The 22475-nt window shown below is 49.0% G+C and overlaps 1 protein-coding gene across 5 annotated transcripts in view; it reads left to right on the top strand.

Annotated features, from left to right (window-relative positions):
• Window positions 1-22475, top strand: part of DAPK1 (death associated protein kinase 1) — a 177018-nt gene that overhangs the window by 105369 nt on the left and 49174 nt on the right. For all 5 annotated transcript variants that reach the window (XM_040620163.1, XM_040620164.1, XM_040620162.1 and 2 more), the window contains exons 4-10: window positions 17377-17515; window positions 19490-19619; window positions 19800-19848; window positions 19937-19963; window positions 20462-20614; window positions 20981-21026; window positions 22157-22246. In XM_040620163.1, coding sequence (XP_040476097.1) covers window positions 17377-17515; window positions 19490-19619; window positions 19800-19848; window positions 19937-19963; window positions 20462-20614; window positions 20981-21026; window positions 22157-22246 — 634 coding nt within the window. The remainder of the gene's footprint in view (window positions 1-17376; window positions 17516-19489; window positions 19620-19799; window positions 19849-19936; window positions 19964-20461; window positions 20615-20980; window positions 21027-22156; window positions 22247-22475) is intronic.

Raw genomic sequence — 22475 nt, 5'->3', positions numbered from 1 at the left:
GGAGGCGGGATGGCCGTGTGGCAGCTTTTGGTATTATAGCTGCATGCGCATATTTGCCCCCCCCAATATGTTTTTTTGAGGGCAAGACCATGGCCTCCTCTGGCACGCACAGCCTCTAAGACTGTGGTCCAATAAATGTGGGAGAGTCAAAAAAGAGCAAGAAGAACATCATGGTGTAAGGCAAGGGTCACGGGGCTCTCAAGAGCCAGTTGACCCCTGACGTAGATTTTTTTTTTTAAGATTTTATTTATTTATTTGACAGAGAGAGAGACAGCCAGCGAGAGAGGGAACACAAGCAGGGGGAGTGGGAGAGGAAGAAGCAGGCTCATAGCGGAAGAGCCTGATGTGGGGCTCGATCCCAGAACGCCGGGATCACGCCCTGAGCCGAAGGCAGACGCTTAACCGCTGTGCCACCCAGGCGCCCCTGATGTAGATGCTTTTATTTATGAGTTGCTGATCTACTTGCTTGGGCTTCAGGAAACCTACTGTTGACTAAGTTTCCGAGAGCGTAAGGAATAAGACGTAGAATACGGCAGCCAAAAAGTGGAAGCAACCCAGTGTCTATCAGCTGATGAATGGATAAACACAACGTGGTCTGTCCATACAATGGACTGTTATTTGGCCATAAAAAAGAATAAGGTACAAATACTCGCTACACCATGGATGAACCCTGGAAATGTTATGCTAAGCGAAAGAAGCCAGTCTCAAAAGACCCGTCTATCGTATGACTGGATTGATAGGAAATGTCCAGAATAGGCAGGTCTGTAGAGACACAAACTAAATGAGTGGTTGCCGAGAGCAGACGGGGTAGTGGTGACGGGGAATGGGAGTGGCTACTAATGGGCACAAGGTTTCTTTTGAGATGATGAATATTTCTAAAATTAGATTGTGGTGATAGTTGCACAGCTCTGCGAATACACTAAAAACCACTGAATTGTACACTCTCAGAGAGTCGGTTGCATAGTATGTGAGTTATGGCTCAATAAAACTTTAGAAAACATCTCTGATGGCTCCTTACCTCCCATAGAATGAGGCCATGATCCATAGAATGGTGTAGGATGTGTGAATCCATGTCCCGCCTCCTCCTTATACCCAACCATTTCTCCACACCTCTCACCTCTGTCCCTGATGCTCAACCCACAGAGAAGCTCTTGCCTTTACTAGATTATTCCATGTTCTTACCCCCAGTCCATCGTTTATGTTTCACCTCTGCCTGACATCCCAAACCTTCCCCACCTGGAGAACTCCTACTCATCTCTCAAAGCCCAGCTCACACATCGTCCTCTCTCTCTTTGCCTAACCCACCTACCCCAGTTAGATTTAATTGTTTCCCTAATGTGTGTTTTCGTCAGCTTTTAGAAGTGTGTTGATGGTAGCACTTCCATACCATATTTTAAATGTTTGTGTGTATTTCTCCTGCAAGGGACTGTGAGCTTTTCAGGGGATGTGCCAGCCTTTAACGTATTTGTCTTTCTGCCTCTGTCTGCCTCTCTCTAGAAGACGGCATGAGTACTAGCACACAGTCCATGCCCGGTAAGGGTGGTTGAAGCTGCATTCAGTCAAGGAGACCAGCAGGGAGATCCTGATGAACAGCAATGGGGGCCTTTCTAGAATAAGGACAGTGGGGATGACAAGAGGGAATGAGCTGAAAGTTCTGCATCATTTGTGATCTGCTGATAGTAGCCTCTCTCCTGAGAACAGAGCAGTGTGTCGCCCTACCCGATTTCCACGTTGGGCCTGAGAGGGCTGGGCCATCTTTGCGAGCTGGGTGCCTGGGATGAAGACGGGGTAGACTGGAAGGGTAGCCGGTGGGATTCTGAGGGACAGGAGCCTACGACGTGCCTGGCATTATGATGCTGGACATCAGTGATAGTCAGAAGTGGGCAGTTAGAATTAAAGCAGCGATTGTCACTGGCATCTGGTATCATAATGCCCATCACATGGCAGGGACTCAATCAACATTTATGCAAAAGGAAAAGAAAGAAAGAAAAGAGAGGACGTGAGCTCTTCGGACAATCAGAAGTCACCGTTGCCCAGCATAGCATTCCTTATAGAGCCAACCTTGCTCAAACCCTGGCATGGCCCCAGGCTGACTGTGCTGTTGAAAGAGATCCAGATCTCATCTGCATCTTTCTTAGAGGCCTCGGGTGGGGGTGGCTCTCTGCTCTCTGCTTCCTTTTCCAACAGAGCAGGGTTTCGGGCTCCCCCCCCCCTTCCCCTTCCCCAAGGTGTTCAGTAGGAGGCAGTCAGCTCTGTGCCCTCCTCTGCCCCGATGCCTGGCTTCTGCCAGTGGCTAGACTCTTTAGTGCTCCTGGAGGGAAACTGAGGCGGGAGGTGGTCTGACAGCTTCTCTACCTGCTGAGTGAATGTCCTCTCTTTCACCTTTCCCTCCTCTTCCTCTTCCAACTCTGCCAGCTCCTCAAGTCCATCCTGGGACTCAAAGGAAGGACCACTCTGCTTTAAGCCCATTTTCCGTCACAGCTTTCCATGTCTTGGGAGGTGGCTCAAGGACGGGCACGCCGTCCTTCACATTGGCAGGTGTATCCGCTCTGATGGGCCAGTGGTCTATCATCCTGGGCTTTCCACGTCGTTAACAATTAGCAGCTTTCATCTGAGGCCTTTGGGCTGGATTGTCAGGGAGAATAAACCCTGTCAAGGAGTAGGAGGAGAGCTGGGTCCCTGTGCTTCCCTAGATAATAGCCGTCCCTTGTTTTCAACTAGGCGGGACTGACTGATTTTGGAATAAACCTCCATCTTTGGCTGCGCCGGCTTGGTGTACTTCCCACTGGCCTTTTGTTCCAGCACCTGTTTTAGTGGCCCGGGCTGAAGAGATGTCTGGCTGCCCCGGCGTTTCCGTTTGCCCCCATTTTGATTGGCCTCGTTATTTCTCTGGGTCTTCAAAGCTTGGATTGAAGCCATTCAAGTAAAAAGAGGCTGGGTGTATGCTGTTGAGTTTATTTCCCTTTATCTGAGTACTTTACTTCAAGACATCTGTGTGGACCGGTTGGAAGTAGAGCTGGTTTCTCTCTCAGCCCTTTCTCTCCCACCCACGTCCCCACCGTCTTGCCCACGGCAGCGCTTCTCATCCCTTGTCGTGTCATGTCGGTGTGCTTGCCCGTGGCCATTTGTTTGGAGCATGGGGGTAAATGGTTGAGGGTCTTTGTGGCTGGAGATGGCCACCCTTAAGGTTCAGCCAGGCACCCCTGGGCTCCATCCGGACACCAGAGGGCTGGGGCCCCCACACCTCTGCACGCTTGTACCCCATTTGTGGTACCCAGGTCGGCAGGCTCAGCCACTGAACTCTGGGATGCCATACCCAGAAGGCCATGCGTGGCCTGTCTCATGGGCTCCCTGCCTGAACCAGCCCAGCCAGGGATTCCTCCCTCTCTGGGGCCAGATGTGCCCAGCATTCCTGCATCTCTTGGCCACCCTAACGTCCCAAGGACTGGACGGTGTTTACAGCCAGCCTTGTGCATATCACCTTCATTGCTGGTGTGGCATTTCCCGAATGTTCTCCAGGATCCACATCTCTCTTGAAATGTAGGGCCCATGACTGTCTGCAGTCCTTAGGATGTTGGCCAGTGGGGGATGGGCCTCATGCTTCAGGTTCTAAATCCCCACTGCGTTCCCTGCACTCGTATAAAGATCTGCTCTGACCCTGCGTTCCCTCTCCGGCATGCCAGCACCTGCTTTTTCCCATCTGAATTTGCTTATAATTTCACCAGGCGTGGGTACTGCCGACTCTCCTGCTTTACCCTCCCTTTCTTCTTCCCCACCACTCCCATCAGAACGGAAGCCTGAATGTCTCCAGGTCCCCTCCTCATCACTCTAACCCAGAAACCTGAAATTCTGCAATTGTCCACACAGGGCTCCCAACACCGCCCTTTCTCGCACATTGTTCTCTCTCTTCAAGGGCGTGCTTTGGTCTCATGGAATTATTTGGGAAGCACATTGAGCCATTTTCTACAAAGGTTTTCATGCCTGTGGTCTTCCACTTTTCTCCTCTTTCCCTTCCTGAACTGATGGACTCCGTTGTCTTTGTTTCTAGAAGTTTTCTGGAAGCTCTAGACTGATTTTATCACTGTGGCATATTTTTATGCTCCCTCCTCCATCCGTTCCTCTTTCCCATTCTCTCTATCCAGGATGGAAACAAAAGTGCACGTAGGGAATGAGAAAACAAGCAAGTGCTCAGAGTTGGGGGGAGTGCTGGGGAGGGAGCTGTGACAAACGGGAATCCGCCGTAGGAGTGATGACCACCTACGTGAGACATCCCGTGGGTGTGACGTGTCACCCCATTGGCTGGTCACCCAGAAAACAACCATCAGCGTTTTCTTCTCCAGGGAGCTGGCTCTAACCACCCGCGTCTCTGAACCATTAGCATGTTTTCCCGGGGTGCAGTCCTTTTGATCTAGTCCGTGGGCAGGGGGCAAGTCGATCCTGTCCCCTGAAAGAGGAAGAGAAACAGAATTGTTTTTGGTTTGTTGGCTTGTTTTATAAATGCTTCACTATATTCCTCATAAAGCTTCTTCAATTTAAAAAAAAAAAGTGGGTTTTTTCGGGGGGGGGTTGTTTTGTTTGTTTTAGTAGCTCGTCTAGCTGAAACCCGCAGCCTCCTGTTTGAAAATCGGCCTCAGCACACCGTGGCCTTGGATTTGAGCATGCTGTCATTTAAGCGAGGGGTGCGTAGTCCTGTATCAGGGAGCACTCGGACCAGAGCACAGCTGTCATTCAGCGGTGGCCACGGCCACCGGCCCCTTCTTCCCAGCTGGGAAATGCGGTCTGCTCCTGCCTGCTGGTATTGATAAATCATGATGCTTTTTTTTCGTTACCAGCCCAGGGTTCTGCTTCTGTCTCGGGCAGTAAAACAAATAGTCATGATTCTGCTCTTTCACTAATGAATGAAAGTGATTGCTTTCAAATGTGCATTTTCCCATGGAGGCCATGCTTTGATCCAGCTTCACAGAGTAGCCCCTCATGAGGATAGAAGATCAGATTTTTGAAGCAAGGGACCTTGGAGATCCCAACTTATTTCCAAATGTGGGTCTTTCTACAAGATTGGAACCTTCCTTTTCCTGCCCGACACTGGCAGAAGTCATGGGTTTGTTCCCTCACACAGAAAGCATACATCCCCAAAACCATATAGACCCTCTCTCCGTTTATTATTCAATACCATTTCAGGCTTTCTTGCCAATGACAGCCGTCTGTCCCCCTTGAATTGTGGAGGCCCCCATCTTGGCAGATACAAAGGAACTGAAATAAAATTAGCTTCTGGAGAGTTTGAGGATCAGACAGAGCCACCCAGATGGAGTGGTTACATGGTGGACTGGAGGCGGGTCGGGAGTGGAGGCTTGAGACAAGTTAGCGCTTCTGTGGAGGTTTCTGGACATCGAAGTAGAAGGAGTTTTGACGTTTCCCCAGCAACTACTATATGCCGTGCTCTGTGCTACGTGCTTTTCATTTCATCTCGTTTAATGAAGAAGCCCCGAGAAGCATCAGCCTCTTCAGGAAGCTTGGCCTGAGAAGCAGAACCTGTCGGATAAGGAGGTGAACCATTTCCCCTATACCTGGAAGGGAACTCAAGCAGCTGTGTTTTTTCTGAATAATTGCCGTTCGTGGAGGACATTTTATGTGCCCTGTGTTGAGCTGAGTACATTCTAAATGGCATGTCATTCAGTCCTCCCCGAAGCCCAAGGAGGTAGGGTTCTGAAGGCTCCATTCGGGGTGTCTTTTGCTTTATAACCAACCACCGCAAAGCTTCACGACTTGAAATGACGGCCATTATTTGTTTACATCGTGGCTCTGCGGTGTGGGCGCGGGTTGACTGTGCCAGCTCATCTCTGCTCCCTGGAGCTGCTGCGGGGCTGCTGCGTGGGGCTGGGTGTCCCCTTCCAGGGTGTCTCCCTCGCCTGAGCGGCAGGTGGTGCTGACCGTGGGCCGGGCGTCCGGTCAGGGGTGCTGGCTCTGCTCTGTGCGCACCACTCCCAGTGCAGCTCGGGGTCACCCACAGCAGGGCAGCTGGGTTCCTCGGCCAGGTGGTCCAAACAGGAAATGCAGGCTGTCGGCGTCTTAAGACGGACGCAGCATCACTTCTCTCATCTTCTGTCGGTCAGGTGGACACAGAGCGGCTCAGGCTCGAGGTGAGGAGGAAGAGACCAGCTCTCCATGGGTCGTGTAAGAATTCGTAGTCATTTTATTCTGCCAGAGGCCCAGGAAGGTGAAGTGCCTTGCCCTGAGTGCCACAGCAAGCACGTGGGTAGGTTCCCCTTCTTAGGGATTCTGTGACGCTCCTGAGTTGGCCTGAGCGCCTGACTGACCTCAGTCCAGATTTCTGTACCTTTTCCTGCCATGACCTAGGCCTGTATATCAGCCTCACCACATCTGCAGACACCCAGTAAAAAGCACATTCTAGAAACATTCCTAAATCACTTCACTTGGATTTGGAATTGGCTTTAGGAGCAAGCCCGGCAGAATCCTAGGCTTGAAAAGCAAAGACCCGTCTTTAGATTTGGGAACGATGACGTGTGGGTCACAGAGTGCCTTGTGTTCTGTGACCGTGTTGTTCCTGAGCAGGGCTTGGCGAGCTGCAGCCGGTGAGGCAAAGCCTGCTGCCTATTTATGCACAGCTCTGGGGGGCGGGGGGGGGAGCTCTATGTTTTTAAATGGTTGAAGAAAAAAGCAAGAAGACTATATAGCAGAGTCGAAAAGTTGCAGCAGGGACCAAACAGTCCACAAAGCCTCTGACAAAAAAGTTCATTGACTCCTGTTCTAAAAGACAGGATCGGGACCTGTGTTACCAGAACTAGATTTCAGGTCTACGGAAGAAGGACTTTCCTGGCTAGAGTCGTCCGTGAGGAGTTGCAGCTCACAGCTGAAGGTTATGCAGGCAGGTGGCCGTGCCTAGGAAGCTATAGGTCCGTGGTGAGCTGGAAAAGAATGTGGTGAGCTGGAAAAGAATGTGTGACAGCCGGCTCTCCAGGCAAGGGAAGCCCTGATTTGTAATGTTTGTCTATTGCTATGGTCCAAATCCCACCATGGCCAGTTTCCAGTTCCAGCATGATGTCACTCCAGGCAGAGTGGGGAAGAGAGGCACTGAAGAGGCTCTTGGAGCCCCCGTTTACCACTGCGACAGGTTCAGGAGATCGGCAGCATGTCACGCTGCCCCGCAGATAACTCCCAGTCTAGGGACACACGCGGGTTTGGGGAGGAACGATAGTGCTGGAACAGCCTTTGAAATTCCACCTGCCTCTCTGAGCTCACAGGCAGCGCTTGCTAAAATCTGCAAACTCGGAAAGATGAGGACTTGCCCCGGCTCCCCAGCTGCTAAGCTCCACCTGCTATTTCATTGTCCACCCATTTGGTTTCGAAAATCTTGATTTCTACAAAAAGTGATAAGTTTGACTGCATCCGAATTTTAAACTTTTCTAAAGCAGCGAAGTTACAAGACAAATGACAGATGGGGAGAAAACATTGGGAATCTAGAAGAGATCAAGGTGTAGAGTCGAGAGGACGATGGAACACTTGCCAACTGAATAAGATTAAAAAACAATTGACAGTCCAGTAGGAAAATGGGCAGAGTGTGTGGACAGCTTACACTCACGCAGATACAAAAGGCTGATAAACGTGGAAATTGAGCCGTCTTTCGATCTGAAAGAGCAGCCGTCTCGCTGCGAGCAGGGACACGTAGGGTAGGACAGTGAGTCATTAATGTCGTCCAATGGATTGGCCCAAAGTAATGCTACGAAACACACGAGGTTGTGAAGCCACAGCACGTTCACCTGCTACGAACTGAGGCTAAACACAGACATATCCCGGGGCCTGGGTGGCTCAGTCGGTTAAGCATCTGCTTTCAGCTCAGGTCATGATCCCAGGGTCCTGGGATCGAGCCCCTAGTCGGGCTCCCTGCTCAGTGGGAGTCTGCTTCTCCCTCTGCCCCTCCCTCTGCTTTCTCTCTCTCTCTCTCTCGCTCTGCACTCTCTCTCAAATAAATAAAATCTTTAAAAAAAATAAAAACAAGCATATCCAATGACCTAGAAATTCCAAATCAGCTATACATCTGAGGGTCTAGAAAAACTCTCATATCTTGAGGAGGCAACTACGCACACAAAAATCATGGCCTCGAGGGGCACCTGGGTGGCACAGCGGTTAAGCGTCTGCCTTCGGCTCAGGGCGTGATCCCGGCATTGTGGGATCGAGCCCCACATCAGGCTCCTCCACTATGAGCCTGCTTCTTCCTCTCCCACTCCCCCTGCTTGTGTTCCCTCTCTCGCTGGCTGTCTCTATCTCTGTCAAATAAATAAATAAAATCTAAAAAAAAAAAAAATCATGGCCTCGTAGTTTGTGACGTGAAAAATTAGAAACAACATAAAGCCCATCAGCCAGGGAATGGCTAAGAAAGCACGGGTCTGGACATCCTATGGCTGTCGGGCAGCAGCGAAGAAGGAGAACGCAAGAGCTCCGTACCGACGAGCATTGCCAAAGTGAGATAGCAGCTGGCGGAATGTATAGTCTGATACCATTTGTGTTCTTAAAACGTAGTGCTGTGTAGTTCACGAAACATACAGAGAAAGTGGTGGAGGGCTACTCAGCCTGTACACTTTGGAGGAGGGGGAGGGGGAGAGGGCCCGGACTGGGGAGGAGGGGAAGAGTCAGAAGGGACTTCAGTTTTATATATGGCTGTTTTCATTTTTCTTTAGGAGAATATATTCTTGTATTTCTTCAATAATATTTTTAAAAGACCAAGTCGAAGGGGCGCCTGGGTGGCTCAGTCGGTTGAGTGTCCCACTCTCAGTTTTGCCTCAGGTCATGATATCAGGGTCGTGAGACCGAGCCCTCCATCAGGCTCCGCACTCAGCGTAGAGCCTACTCGAGCCTCTCTCTCTCCCTCCGCCTCTGTCTCTCCCCCCTCACGGCGCTCACACTCTCTCTCTCTCTCTCTTCCTCCCTCAAACAAATAAATCTTAAAAAGAGAGAGAGAGAGACCAAGTTAAAGTTCTGTTCTGCCCAAATGGAGTGGCTTCTGTGAGAGAATGTGCCAGCTCCCTGAGTAAGCACAGACCTGCTAGGGTGGCCATCTGGGGGCTGCATGGCAGGACAGGAGAGTGTCTGGGTGTGGGGGTCACTTTGGCCCCTGAGACTGAACTTCCCTGGAGGACTGTCCCTCATCACCTCTCTCACCTCCACACAGGCCTTGGTATTCCCTTTACGCTCTTGACTGAACAAGATACCACTTTGTCCTGAATCTCCTGTTGCATGGGACCATGTCAGAGAGGTCTTTATTTGGCAGGAGAGAAATGGTCACAGTGAGTGGACGGTGTTGGGTTGGGACTGCCAGCATTTCTTCCTGCTTGCCTGCGCCCGCCTCCCCCCTCAGCACGCACTTTCTCCCGTGCCCCCTGGCTGCCCTCAGGCCCATCTAGGTTCCTCTGTGTCCAGACCTAAGGAAACAGAGACAAGGCCCACCTTCCAACTTAAATGTCTAAGAGCCCCCCTCTTCCCCAGGTTCGTGGTCTCAGGGACTGTCTCATTTCAGGGAAACCTGCTTTTTAACCACAGTGAATAGCCTCACTGCCACATCAGAATCTCACCCCATAAGCTAGCATCTGGACAAGAGACCCAGCGAGTAGCTCACGGGTTTTCCTCACCAGACACCTGCGACTAAGTGCAGTGAAGGCCAGGGACAACTGCCTGGCGTAGTCATAAGTTGCTGACTCATATCCTCAGTCATATTTGTCTCCTTTCATCTTCGTCCCCAGTAGTGATAATGAACGGTAGGTATTATCATCCCCATTTTATAGACAGAGAAACTGCCTCTGAAAGTCACTTAACCTATCTGAAGTCACAGAGCCCAGACTGACCCAGAGTGCCTGCCTCCAACGCCATTTACAGTGTGAGTGAAGTTCTTCCCATAGGGATTTCATTCCAGAAACCCTCAGAAGGCTCCTCCCTGCTTCCTGCTCCGCCTCTCTGGGTAAACTGAAAGATCACCCTCCCCCCCCCATGAATTTTGAGTGCCAGCCATGCTGTTCTGGGAGAATCCCCAGAACTCCTTTTAAGTTGTTTCTTGAACTTGAATTTGAGGTGAAAACAGAAAATGTATTTTCAGATACAGCTTATGTTTTGGAGTCAAAGGAGGCAGGGCTAATTCAGAGGAGGTGTGAGGATTAGGAACTCTTTGATGCTATTTATAAGGTGCAACCCAGTAAATAAGCAGAGAATGGTGTTCCCAGGCCCCCAGTCTACCGCAGGTCTTGAATTCACACCCATTTCACAAAATCCAGAAGGAGGGTATTGTATTCACCTTGCCCTTCGGATTCCCAGCTTCACTTTTGCATTCCCCAAAGTCCTTAGTTACTCAGGGGATTTCAGTCGGAAGGTGAGAGGTCAGAGTGTGGAAACCCTCCAGGGCTCTCCCTAGATTAACAAGAAAGAACATTCTGCAAGTAGTGAAGACAGTAGAGCTCGGAGCTCTGATTTTTATCCCCAGGCAGAGCCGGGAAGTGGCTGGGCACTTGCCCTCAACCTTGATGTCACGTCTGCTATGAGAGTCTCATCACATCGCACAGTGTTGGGGGAATTATTCGGGACAGGACCAGATATGCATTTCTCCCCCCACATTTGCCGGACTTGGATTTGAAAGTTTTTCTAACAGTGTGTGAAGGAATCCTGCCTTCCTAACGGAACGTGAAAGCGAGGCTAAGGGGAAACATCAGGGGATTCTAATTACTTGCGCTGAGTCTCACTGGCTCTAGCCATCCTGTAACATTTTGCTTGCAGCCCGTGGGCTGCTGTCCATTAGGGGTCAGATTGTACCCCCCTCCCGAAAAAAAAAGAGAGATGTTGAAGTCCCAACCCCCAGCACCTCAGAATATGACCTTCTTTGAAAATAGAGCCTTCATGGATGTCGTCAAGGGACAATGAAGCCGCTAGGGTGGGCACTCATCCGCTCGGGCTGGTGTCCTTATAAGAGGGGAAATTGAGGCACAGACACAGACATGCGCAGAGAGACGGCCATGTGAGGGCAGAGGCCTGGAGTGGTGCATCTCCAGCCAAGGACACCAGAGGTTGCCAGCACACCGCTAAGAGCTAGGAGAAGCAAGGAAGATCCCTCTAGACGGTTCAGAGGGAACACAGTGCTGCTGACACCTTGTTTTTGGACTTGGAGCCAAAGAAACTTGAGACGAGAAATTTCTTTTTTTTTTTTTTTTGTAAGATTTATTTATTTGAGAGAGAGAGAGAACAGTGGGGGGAGGGACAGAGGGAGAGAGAGGGAGAGACTCCCAAGCAGACTTCCTGCTGAGCGGGGAGCCTGTCGAGGGGCTCGATCCCACAACCCATGAGGTTACGACCTGAGCTGAAATCATGAGTCTGTCACTTAACCAACTGAGCCACCCAGGTGCCCCAAGAAATTTCTGTTAATTTGAGCCACCTGTTTGTTGGTGTGATCCTAACAAATTGATATAACTACTGTACCTCAGCCCTGTAAAATGTACATTTCAGTGAAGTAAGATCGAGCATTTCAGTTCGTCAGTCATAGATAATGTGACATTACATTTTCCAAAGATGATTGCAGCATCCTCTCCTGTCCTACATATTGTCGAGAGCCTTGAAGCTACCCCATCAAGAGAAGAGTACTAAACCCCATCCTCTTGAATCTGGAGGAGCTGTGGACTTGCTTTTAGTGCTGCGTGACTGCTGAGACAGCTTCCATTATGTTGCTAGGACACTGGTCCTGGAGCCCGGAACTTCCGTGTCAGCGGTCTCCTTGTCTTGAGTCCGCCATGCTGTGAGGAAGCCCAGACTAGCCCAAATGGAGAGGCCGCATGGGGCCGTGAGTTCACATGGAGCGAGGTGCCCAGACACCCCCCCCAAGGCGGTCCAGCGTCTCTGTAGTCCCAGCTGCAGCTCCTGTCTGCTTGCCACCCCTGTGACAGACCCTAAGCCAGTGCTACCCAGCCAAGCCTTCCCGGATTCCTGATCCATAGAAACCGTAGGACATAAGAAAATGATTATCATGTTTAGCTTACTGTGTGCTCTGCATTGGTTGTTTTCCTTTCATTTTAATTTTAAAAATACATTGTATTCTTACTTCTGATTAAGTAGATTTGTATTTAGAGCAGATGGAACAAAATTGCAAAATCTCGGTGGCTTAACATAATAGGATTTCTCTCTCCCTCAGAGTCCAATGTGAATGTTACAGGTTGGGTGGCTGTCCTCCAGGCAGTGACTCAGGGATCCATATTCTTTCTTCTTAATATCTCTGCTACCTCTGGTCCCCCTCGAGGTCCTCTGCTGGGTCATTGGTGTTCAGGTAGCCAAAGAGGGAGGGGAGAGAGTGCGCGGAGGATAGTACGGGATATGACGGGGGCCAGACCTGAAAGTGGCAGTCAGCATTTTGGTCCACATTCCACTGGCTAGAACAGGTTGTGGCCTCAAGAGAGCTGGGAGGTGCAGATGAGCTGTGTGCCCGGGCGGGAAAGGCAAGGATGGTGGGAGCACAGCGGTAGCTCTGCCGTATCCCCACACTGGCTCGCAGGATCTTAAGTTGTCAGAGGCGGCCGGGTCTGAGAGAGCTGCTTCTCTGAGTGCGGTCCATTGGCACCAGGATCACTGGAGTGACTTGTTCAACTGCAGATTCTGGGGCCCCACCTGCTGAGTCAGAACCTCAGGAAGTAGGTTCTAGGAAATTCTATTTTTACCAAATTCCCCCAGTTATGATGCACAGGAAGGTTAGAGAGTCACTTGGCCCAGTTGTTCAACCCTCTCATTTGACAGATGGCAAAGTTGAGGCCCAGAGAAGTGCTGGGAGCTCCATACTTTCCTCCACGCCACCCACAGCCTAGGGCCAGAGCCAGGGTTGGGGTCCCGCGTGCTGAAGCCCCTCCAGCCCTCTTACCATGCCACCTCCCAGGGCCCGTGTCATAGCAGGCCAGGACCCTGAGAGTGTGCCCTCAGTTGCTCCAGTGGCCCCCCATTCACCAAATGGGGAAACGAGCCCAACACTGACGAATCATAGCATATGCCTTGAAATAACTCATCGGGTGTACTTAGCTTGTAGCCAAGAGTCCCCTGCAGTTTAGCTTATGACCAGATCTAGTCCAGGAGACACCTCGGACAATTCCTAGCAAAAGCCAGGAACCCTGAGTAGTGTTATAAGTTAGAAATTGGAATTCTGTAATGATTTCTCTATGTCACTCTGAAGGCCCCCTTTGTTTTTAAAATTCTCACGTGTCCTCACTACATTCTATGACAGCTACCTTTTAGGGGAGGCATCGGCAGTAGAGGAAGGCATGGAGAGGAGAGGGAACCTTCCTATTTTCCAGCTTTCTTGGTGAACACAGCAATGCTTATTAGCATGCATTTCACACAATTTCCATGATAATGCTATAATTTCAAACACTCTGAGTCAAAGACCTAATAACGGAGGTTAGACTGGCTTTCTCATTTTGCTGCACAGATTGCTCACCTCTCTCTCCCCATCAATCTTCCTTCTCCTAAGCAAAATGTAAAATTTGAAACAAAGAGTGGAAATATCATGGTTTTGGCTGATCTTATTAACATTACCCCGCTGTTCGCCAACAACATCGTAAGCATTTGCGTTCTGGTTCTGAGCATGGATATGGAAAAAAAATCCTCTGGTCACTTTCAACCCTCTGAGATTTGGGGCGAAAATGAGGTAAAATAGCCAATAATGCTTATTGTGTCCCCAAACCTTAGCTGAAGTCATTTAGTGTTGATTACCTCGATTAATGACTAAATATTGCTAAGTTATATTTAAAATGGATGGATAGACTATGGACTCTGGGTAACAAACTGAGGGCCTCAGAGGGGAGGGGGGTGGGGGAATGGGATAGACTGGTGATGGGTAGTAAGGAGGGCACGTATTGCATGGTGCACTGGGTGTTATACACAACTAATGAATCATCGAGCTTTACATCAGAAACCAGGGATGTACTGTATGGTGACTAGCATAATATAATAAAAAATATTATTATAATAAAAAAATAAAATAAAATGGATGGCTAGAACATCTGCCTTCCTGTCCTGGTGTGAAGGAGAATGTATATATGTGTCATGGCCTTCAAGGCAGCAGGAAACCAGTGATGGGTCCAGGCGCAGTGAGGTGGGGGCCCTCCCAACACTGCTGAAGTCCAGCTGAATGATTCCCTGGATGAGCCACAGCATGGACCTTACCACGAAGACCATGAGATTGACCAGTGCCTGCAGAAGGGTGACGGAGAAATCAGACATGACTCATGCCTCCTTCCTCTCAGTCTTGGTCAGGCACCACCACTTTGCAGGCTGGTCCCTCACTCTCCTTCACTCTGTGGGCCCCAGAGTTGTTCCTGGTTCTCACTAATGTGGTCAGGAAGCACTGCGGGAGTCGAGTTGCTGAAGACAGCAATACTGAACGGGGCAGGGGGTGACCAGGCCCAGAGAAAAGCAAACCTGGTTTCTGTTGGCTGAACCAGGTAAACAGACCCAGTTCAAGATAGTGTTCTGGTCACTATTGCTGTGCAGCAAACTACCCCAAATCTGGTGGGAGGCAGGGTAGGTTCCCCGGGAAGCAAACTTTGAGATGGAGAAGAGTGTACAGGATGTTTATTAAGAACTGCCCTTAGGATCAAGACATGGAACAGAGGGGAAGGAGCAGGCTGTGTTGGCTTGCAGCTCAGTGTCAGCCCCAGCGGGCCCAGCAGAACATTTTGTGAGTCAGGAATTCTAGAAGGACTCAGATGGAGTCTGACTTCCATGGCGTCGGCTGGACTAAAGGATCCACTCCCAAGATTTCCTCCTTGCCTAATGCACCTTGGCCTCTTTCTGTCTTTATGGGGCGTCCCGTCTTCCGGGGTTTCTTCATACCGCATGGCGGTTTGGGGATCATCACACTGCTTCGTGAGGGCTTCAGCGTGTGGTAGCCACGGGCCTACGGAGACCCACACCGAGGCCGGCAGAGTCACTCTGCCGTGTCTTATTGGTCAGAGCGGCCTCAGGATCTGCTGAGAGTCAAGGTGGGAGCCACAGAGGCACCATCACAGCTCCGAAGAGCCTGTGGCAGGACACGTCCTTGGAAAATACGGACTGCTTCAGTGGGCCCCGTAGCTGGCTCGCCTCGGTCACAGAGCTCCTCGTGCTTCCCGGCCCCACGGTCACCATCATCCCGAGGGTGGCTTGAAATGGCCATGAGAGGAATAGGACACCTCGGGAATGGACTGGACTGGGCCTCGTCCCCGCCCCCAACCCCAGAGAGCCCGTTGTTGACTATGGACCAGTATACCACTGCCACTGTGAAAGGCTTTTAGTTTGAAGCCAGAGGAGAAGAAAAACAGTGTTTATTGAGCGCCAAGGGGCTCTGCGTGCCCTGGCCCCTCAGAACAACTCTGTGGTATGCGGTTGTGTCTTATTTTACAGAAGAGGAATCCCAGGCTCAGCGAGGTGGGGTCATGGGACAGGATTTGAACTGGGGTCTCTTCACCCTCTACTGTCCTGTCTCACAGAGCCTAGAGCCCTCAGGAGAATGAAATGGTTGCTCTTCACTGACCCAAAGGAAGCTCAGGTCAGATGTGAGGTGGGGAAAGCTGCCTGAGAGAAAAGGAACAAAAGACTGGCCTGGAGTGGCAGCGGGGTTTCTAGGAAAGACCTAGGCCCTCACCTTGCACCGCGATTTGGGGTACTAACGGGTTCACCCCGTCTCCAGGCATCCAACCCCCAGCCACTTCTCACTGTCGGAAAACTTCCCGTGTGTCTAGAGGCATAAGTGGTCCCTCCTTTTCCACCCCCCTAGAGTTGAAGGAATCCCTCTCCCTGTTTTGTTGGTTTTAAGAGGAATAAGAAGACAGAAAAGTGAGGAGTGGTGGGCACCCAGTGTGGAGTTCGTGGCCAAGGGCTCCATGGAGAGGAGAGGGCAGCAAGGCCGGGGGCGCAGGCAGGGGAGGCCCCTACCTCAGGAGTGTCGGTGCCTCCTGCAGGCCTCTGCTGTCCGGGTGGGGCTCCTGGCCTTCCTGGCTGGCTCGGGCTCTGGGGTCTGCTCGGGGTCCAGGAGTCACCTCGCCTTCTGGATAAACAGCCAGATGTTAAATATCAGAGGAAGGCCGTGCATCAGGAGAATGCAATGAAAACTTTGGAAAATGGTCCTCACTTTTTAGCGTGCTAAGACTCCCCTGGGGCGCTGGTTAGATATTCTGCGTTTCTCCGTTCCCGTTCTCGGAAACTCAGGCAGCAGGCTGGAACGGAGGTCCAGAATTTCCATTTTTGAAAGACCCCAAGCAGTCCTGATGGTAGTGGACCTGGGGCCAGGCTAGGAAAAGCAACAACTTAGAGGATGAAGGGGCAGGATCTGACCCTTTTCTTTAAGACGTCGGCTTTTATGTCAGTAGAGTTGAATCTCATAAGCACCAGTTTTCTTTTCTGGATGCGGGAGTGGTAGGTATGTTTATGGAGCTGTCTTGCTGAAAGAAAGATAATGAACACAGCATTTATGCGCATAATTGCCGTTAATTATTATGTTGTGAATGTATGGTTAAACTTGAGAAAAGATGAACTTATAAAAACTCTTATTAAAAGTTCCCTGTTATTTGCCGTTAATTACTGCCGTGGATTTCTTCGGGGAGTTTGAGTTTGTTCGTTTACCCACTGGCTATAACAAGGTTTTGAGCTCTTGCTGTGTGGCTGGCACAATGTGAGGACCGGGGCACAGCCGGGGGCTGACCTCTGCCCATCAGGGATTTACAGTCTGGCCAGGGAGACCGAGTCATAAATCCCTACACATAAATCCCTCGTGCATTTCAAATTAGTATATGTTTATTTTTATTAGTGAAGGTATTTGTTAAATTCATTACTGAATAGGACTGTTTTATAAACATACAAGTATTTATGTAAACAGATAAAAAACAACAATAAGAAAATCCTTGTAGGCCATATATTGTGATTTGGGGCTTAAAAGCATTGATTAGCATACAGATTATGAACTTTCCAGGCATTCTCTGATTGCACGAGGAAGATATGTTCTATAAATTCTGCACAAAGTTGGCTTATCGTTTTGTTTTTAAATCAGTGAGTTAAGACTTCACCTGTACGTATGTGTAAGTAAGATGTTTTGAAGATACGTTTCTCCCCCCATCACATCTCTGCTCCCTGCCCGCACCTGTGAACCCAGCCAGCACATGAGAAGCATGGTACCCAGGTGCTTTCCAGCACAAATGTACCTAGAGGCCGAATTCCCATCCAGGGGTGAGAAACGGGGAGAATTCTGATCCTCGCTTAGCAGTCTCAGCTTGCTGTTCTCTTGCCTGACATTTGAGCACGCCAGTCGTCTACATAAGAGAACAGATTGGTAGGAAACCGAACTGTCCCCAGTAACCTCTGCTTCCTGGTTTTCAGAGTTGCAGGTGGCGAGCTGTTTGACTTCTTGGCTGAAAAGGAATCTCTGACTGAAGAGGAAGCAACCGAGTTTCTCAAACAAATTCTGAATGGTGTTTACTACCTGCACTCCCTTCAGATTGCCCATTTTGATCTTAAGGTATGTTTTGCTGAGTGTGAACCTGAAAGAAGGTTATGCAAATCACAGCATTGGTTGGTTGGTTGTTAAGAAAAATTGAGGCATCTGAAAGACATACTTTTTTTTTTTTTTTAATCCTGTGTGGGTGTAAAAGATGGAATTAGGAAGATAAATCAGCAGGTATGTCGTGCATACCTACTCAAGGATTCTACCCTTCTGTGGGATAGAGGCTGAAGATGAATGATGACATTCAGGAGTCCTTGGGGAAGAATCAAAGGGTTTTTCCAGCCGGATCTCTAAGCAGCGGGGGGCTGCTGTTGCTTATGGGGTGTTTTCAGCCTAGAGTGGCCCCTGGCTGCCCAGTTGCCGACCCCTATAGCTGCCGGGCATGTAAGGAGGAAGATGTCTTTTTTTTTTTTTTAAGATTGTATTTATTTATCCGACAGAGATAGAGACAGCCAGCGAGAGAGGGAACACAAACAGGGGGAGTGGGAGAGGAAGAAGCAGACTCATAGCGGAGGAGCCTGATGTGGGGCTCAATCCCATAACGCTGGGATCACGCCCTGAGCCGAAGGCAGACGCTTAACCGCTGTGCCACCCAGGCGCCCCTGGGAGGAAGATGTCTTGATCTCTCCTCTCCCTCTTGAGGCAAAGGCCCGACTCTGTCACTGGCAGTTGATCAACACAAACTCTGAGATTGGCTAATTGGGGCCTTTGCCTGCTTGGAGGCAAACCACTGTGGGAGATAAAAAGGCATGTCACTCTTGTAACTGTCGGAGAAGTTACGGTCTCTTGAGGAAGGGAAGGCATATACACGAGCAACAGAATGTAAGATTCAAGGTACAGTCCAAGGCATTGAGAAGTGATCACAAAGATGGCCAAGTGAATGATTCAGGTCATCGGAGCTAGGACGAGACTGCAGAGGAGGGAGGACTTTCTCCATATTTATTGTCGCAGAGCTGTCAAGGCCCCATCCGGATCCCGCCAACACTCTCTAACACACACCCCGAACACTGCTGTTGCACACTCTTGTGGCTCTCCGCCTGCCACCTGGTTTCTGGCCCCGGGAGCTGCAGGTTCCAGGGTAAATGCCCACAGAAGCCGCTCTTAGCAAGGGAGGTTGGGGAGATGGTGGGTAAATACCCTGACTCCCTTGTGCTTCAGTTGGAAAACTCAGTTCTACTCCCCCTGTCGTCCCCCAAAGGGATTGCCCTCCAGTCACCCACCACCTTGACAAGACACTGTATATGGCTTTCCTTCCTCCTGCTTCCTGTCTCCCCATCCCCTACCAAGTAATCCCTGCGGCCCCCTCCCACATAAGCCACTTACACCTGAATCCTTCTCACGGGTCTGCTCCTGGGAGAAGCTAAACCAAGACATTCCTTTTTCCTGGCGTTCTCTTGCAACGACCCTTTCGTCCTCCCGTTTTGGTGGTTTTTTCAGGGGAGGAGACGAATAATTCTGCCACTTCGTCTTCAGCATAATATATCAGCGCTTTTTTTTTATTGTGGTAAAGTGAACATAGTATAAGAATGACCATTTTAACCATTTCTAAGTGTTCAGTTCAGTGGCATTAAGTATGTGCACACTGTTGTCCAACCATCACCACCATCCACCTCTAGAACCGACTGGTCTTCCCAAACTGAAACTCTGTACCCGTTAAACCCCAGCTCCTCATCCCTCCTCCCGCAGCGGCTAGCAGCCACATCCCTACTTTCTCTCAGTGGATTTGCCCTATTCCAGGTCCTTCTGATAAGTGGAATCATAGAGTATTTGTCCTCTGTGGTCTGACTTACTTCAGTTAGCAGAATATTTCCAAGGTACATCATGTTGTAGCATGTGTCAGAATTTGCTTCCTTTCTAAGGCTGAATAATATTCATACACACACACACATACATATTATCCACTGATCAGTTGATGGACATTGCATTGTTTCCACCTTTTGGTTATGTGAATACGCTGTTTTGAGTACTATTTCTCTCTCTTTTTTTAAGCCCGAAAACATAATGCTTTTGGATAGAAATGTCCCGAAACCTCGGATCAAGATCATTGATTTTGGGTTGGCCCATAAAATTGACTTTGGAAATGAATTCAAAAACATATTTGGGACACCAGAGTTTGTTGGTAAGTTTTTTCGCTCCTGGGCTCCTTTATTTCTCATAAATAAAATGAATTTTGCTGGCAAAACGTCCCCTGTTGTAACATCATCTGTTGCCCTGGTGCATATTTCTGGTTTATACCTGACAATAGAATCTGTTGATTCACTTTCTTTCAAAAACGAAACACGTGTTTGTTTCCTCCTAGCTCCTGAGATAGTCAACTATGAACCTCTTGGTCTCGAGGCAGATATGTGGTAAGGAGCATGCCCTTGATGCTGTCATCTTTCTGATTTACTTTTCAATTCTTCTGACATTTGCTTCTGTTTTTGTTTCTGTGTCTAGGAGTATTGGGGTAATAACCTATATTCTGTAAGTACCAAAATCCATGTCTCATATTCTCTTCCTCTTTCTTTGAGACCATATGTCTTATTAACCATCTATGTGTCATGTTGATCTCTTCAGTTTATGCATGCTTTTTATGTAAACATATTCATTTTACACCCCCAGAACACGTTTAGTTTATACTAATTAAACATTTTCTTCTAATTCGCAATGAGTCATCAGAAACTGCAGCATGATTGCGGAAAGCCAGCGTGGCTGTCCATCACTGCTGAGAACATAGGAAAGGGGTGTTTTTTTTAACACTAGATGCTGTTCCAAATCGACTTTTTAAATGCATCCTAGGCATTAAGCTGGAGCTTTTGTGCATGACAATTAAATGCCCTATAAAATGTAATTGGATTCTGAACTAACTGCCCAAGCACCAGATTATAACCTAATACTTCACTTCCCTTATCAGCTATTATAGGAATGGCATGACGACCCAAGAGGTAATTATTCATGTTCTGCACCCCATTTTATTAACAGCCTAAGTGGGGCCTCCCCATTTCTCGGAGACACTAAGCAAGAAACGTTAGCAAACGTATCGGCCGTCAACTACGAATTTGAGGAAGAATACTTCAGTAATACCAGTGCCCTAGCCAAAGATTTCATAAGAAGACTCCTCGTCAAGGATCCAAAGTGAGTGTCCGTTATTCCTGAAGGGTACCCGGCCGTGGCTTCAGCTGGACCAGGGCTAGCACCTGTGCTGTGCGTGCGGCCACGTTTACGAGAGCCTGGTTGGTTCTGCGTGGCAAAGGAAAGCATGCCGTGTGGAACAGCTTTGGAAAATGCAGGCAGGGCCCTTTGGACCTGCTCAGTCAGTCCCTGCAGGCACAGTAGAATGGTCACAGAAAGACCAATGTTCTTTCTGGCTTTCTTCCATGAAGCAGGCCCTGAACTGCATTTTCCAGAGCATCTGCTTAGTAGGCCCAGCCGGCATGGAAACAACCTTAGTGTTTGCTTCTATGGTCACAGCTTTTTTTTCTTTCCCCTCCCCCTACAAAGGAAGAGAATGACAATTCAAGATAGTTTGCAGCATCCCTGGATCAAGGTAAGTTGCCTATTGTGATTGGTTTGGTGTTACAGGGCATTCTGGAATGCATTTGCCCTAGGGTATTACTAGTTACTCTGGGGTCTCAACACAGATCACGTCTGGAGTATTGGTTTTGATATCGGCGCCATATTTGAAGATGGCTGACAGATGGGAATGTCCTAATGATCATGGAGGTGGAGAAGAGTAAGCTGTCACAATGCAGGATTCCAAACAGGGAGTTGAAGGTCAAGTCTACTCAACAGCCATATTTGGTTTGACCTATGGGATGGTGGCCCAGAGAATATTTTGAATTTTTTGGAATTGATTTCCAGCATAAGTATCATATCAACTCTGGATTTCCCGTGTCTGTTGTAAAATCTAAAGATCTACCAATACTGGGCCCTCATTCCATAAGGTCATCCAAACCCTGCACAGCTGTCTTTGTGCCAGAGCATGTGGCCGCCCCTGGCATATCTGTATTCCCTGAGACACCCATTGGCATTTGGGTTAAAGAACTGAAGTTGCTCCGGCTAGAGCAGAAAGGACTAAGGGTAGGGAATATGGCAGTTACAGAATAAAATCATGCAACTGGTAAGGGGATTGCAATGTAACAACTTGCATTGGAGAAGTAGGTTTAGGGCATCCAGAGAGTTCTGCTGTGTGAACTCCTAGCAGTTGTCTGGGCTCCCTGAGGAGGCAATGGTGTCTCCTTCTCTTGCTAGTGGAACTAATGGCTTCCTAAAAAAGATGTGGTACAAGGGATTCTAATGCTGTCAGACAGTCCAGATTTGCTGACCAATGAGTCCCCTGCCCGCTCTCAATTACTTGATAATATTAAGTTCACATGACCGCACCATGAATCTCGCCATTCCCAAACCCTCCGTGTGGACCCAGACATTCAGCCTGGTCCAAGCTCAACTCTTCAACTTTTCCCAAGATCCAGTCTTTATGGATTTTATCAAACCCTCAGCCACAAGAGTTGGCCTCCAGAGAGTCGATCCCTAGCTCTGTGTATTATCCCAACTTGAGTTATTTTAGTAAGGTGAGTGTGTACGCAACCCAAATAGTTAGAGGTTTCCAGAAGTTGTCATGGAACACATTTCCATCGTTTGAGTGCTCTAAATTTGCTTTTTGGACTTTGATTTTAGCCTAAAGATACCCAACAAGCACTTAGCAGAAAGGCGTCGGCAGTCAACATGGAGAAGTTCAAGAAGTTCGCAGCCCGGAAGAAGTGGAAAGTAAGAGTGTTTGACAGGGAAGGATTAACTAATTTCTTTCCTCTGCGGCACTGCCTCTGGCCAGTCTCATCTCTTCCGATACTGGCCAAACAAAAACGCGTCCTTTTTTTGTCTGTTTAAATTTACTCTATAGTCTTCTGTGCCGTTATGCTATTTTCAAAAGATAAAGCAAAAATATTACTTCAGTCCTCTTTAACTCATGCTTTCATATGTAATTTTGCATTTTTTT

Source organism: Ursus maritimus, unplaced genomic scaffold, assembly GCF_017311325.1.
Source record: "Ursus maritimus isolate PB19 unplaced genomic scaffold, ASM1731132v1 scaffold_34, whole genome shotgun sequence".
Classification (NCBI taxonomy): Eukaryota; Metazoa; Chordata; class Mammalia; order Carnivora; family Ursidae; genus Ursus; species Ursus maritimus.
This window is presented reverse-complemented; position numbering and strand designations above follow the sequence as displayed.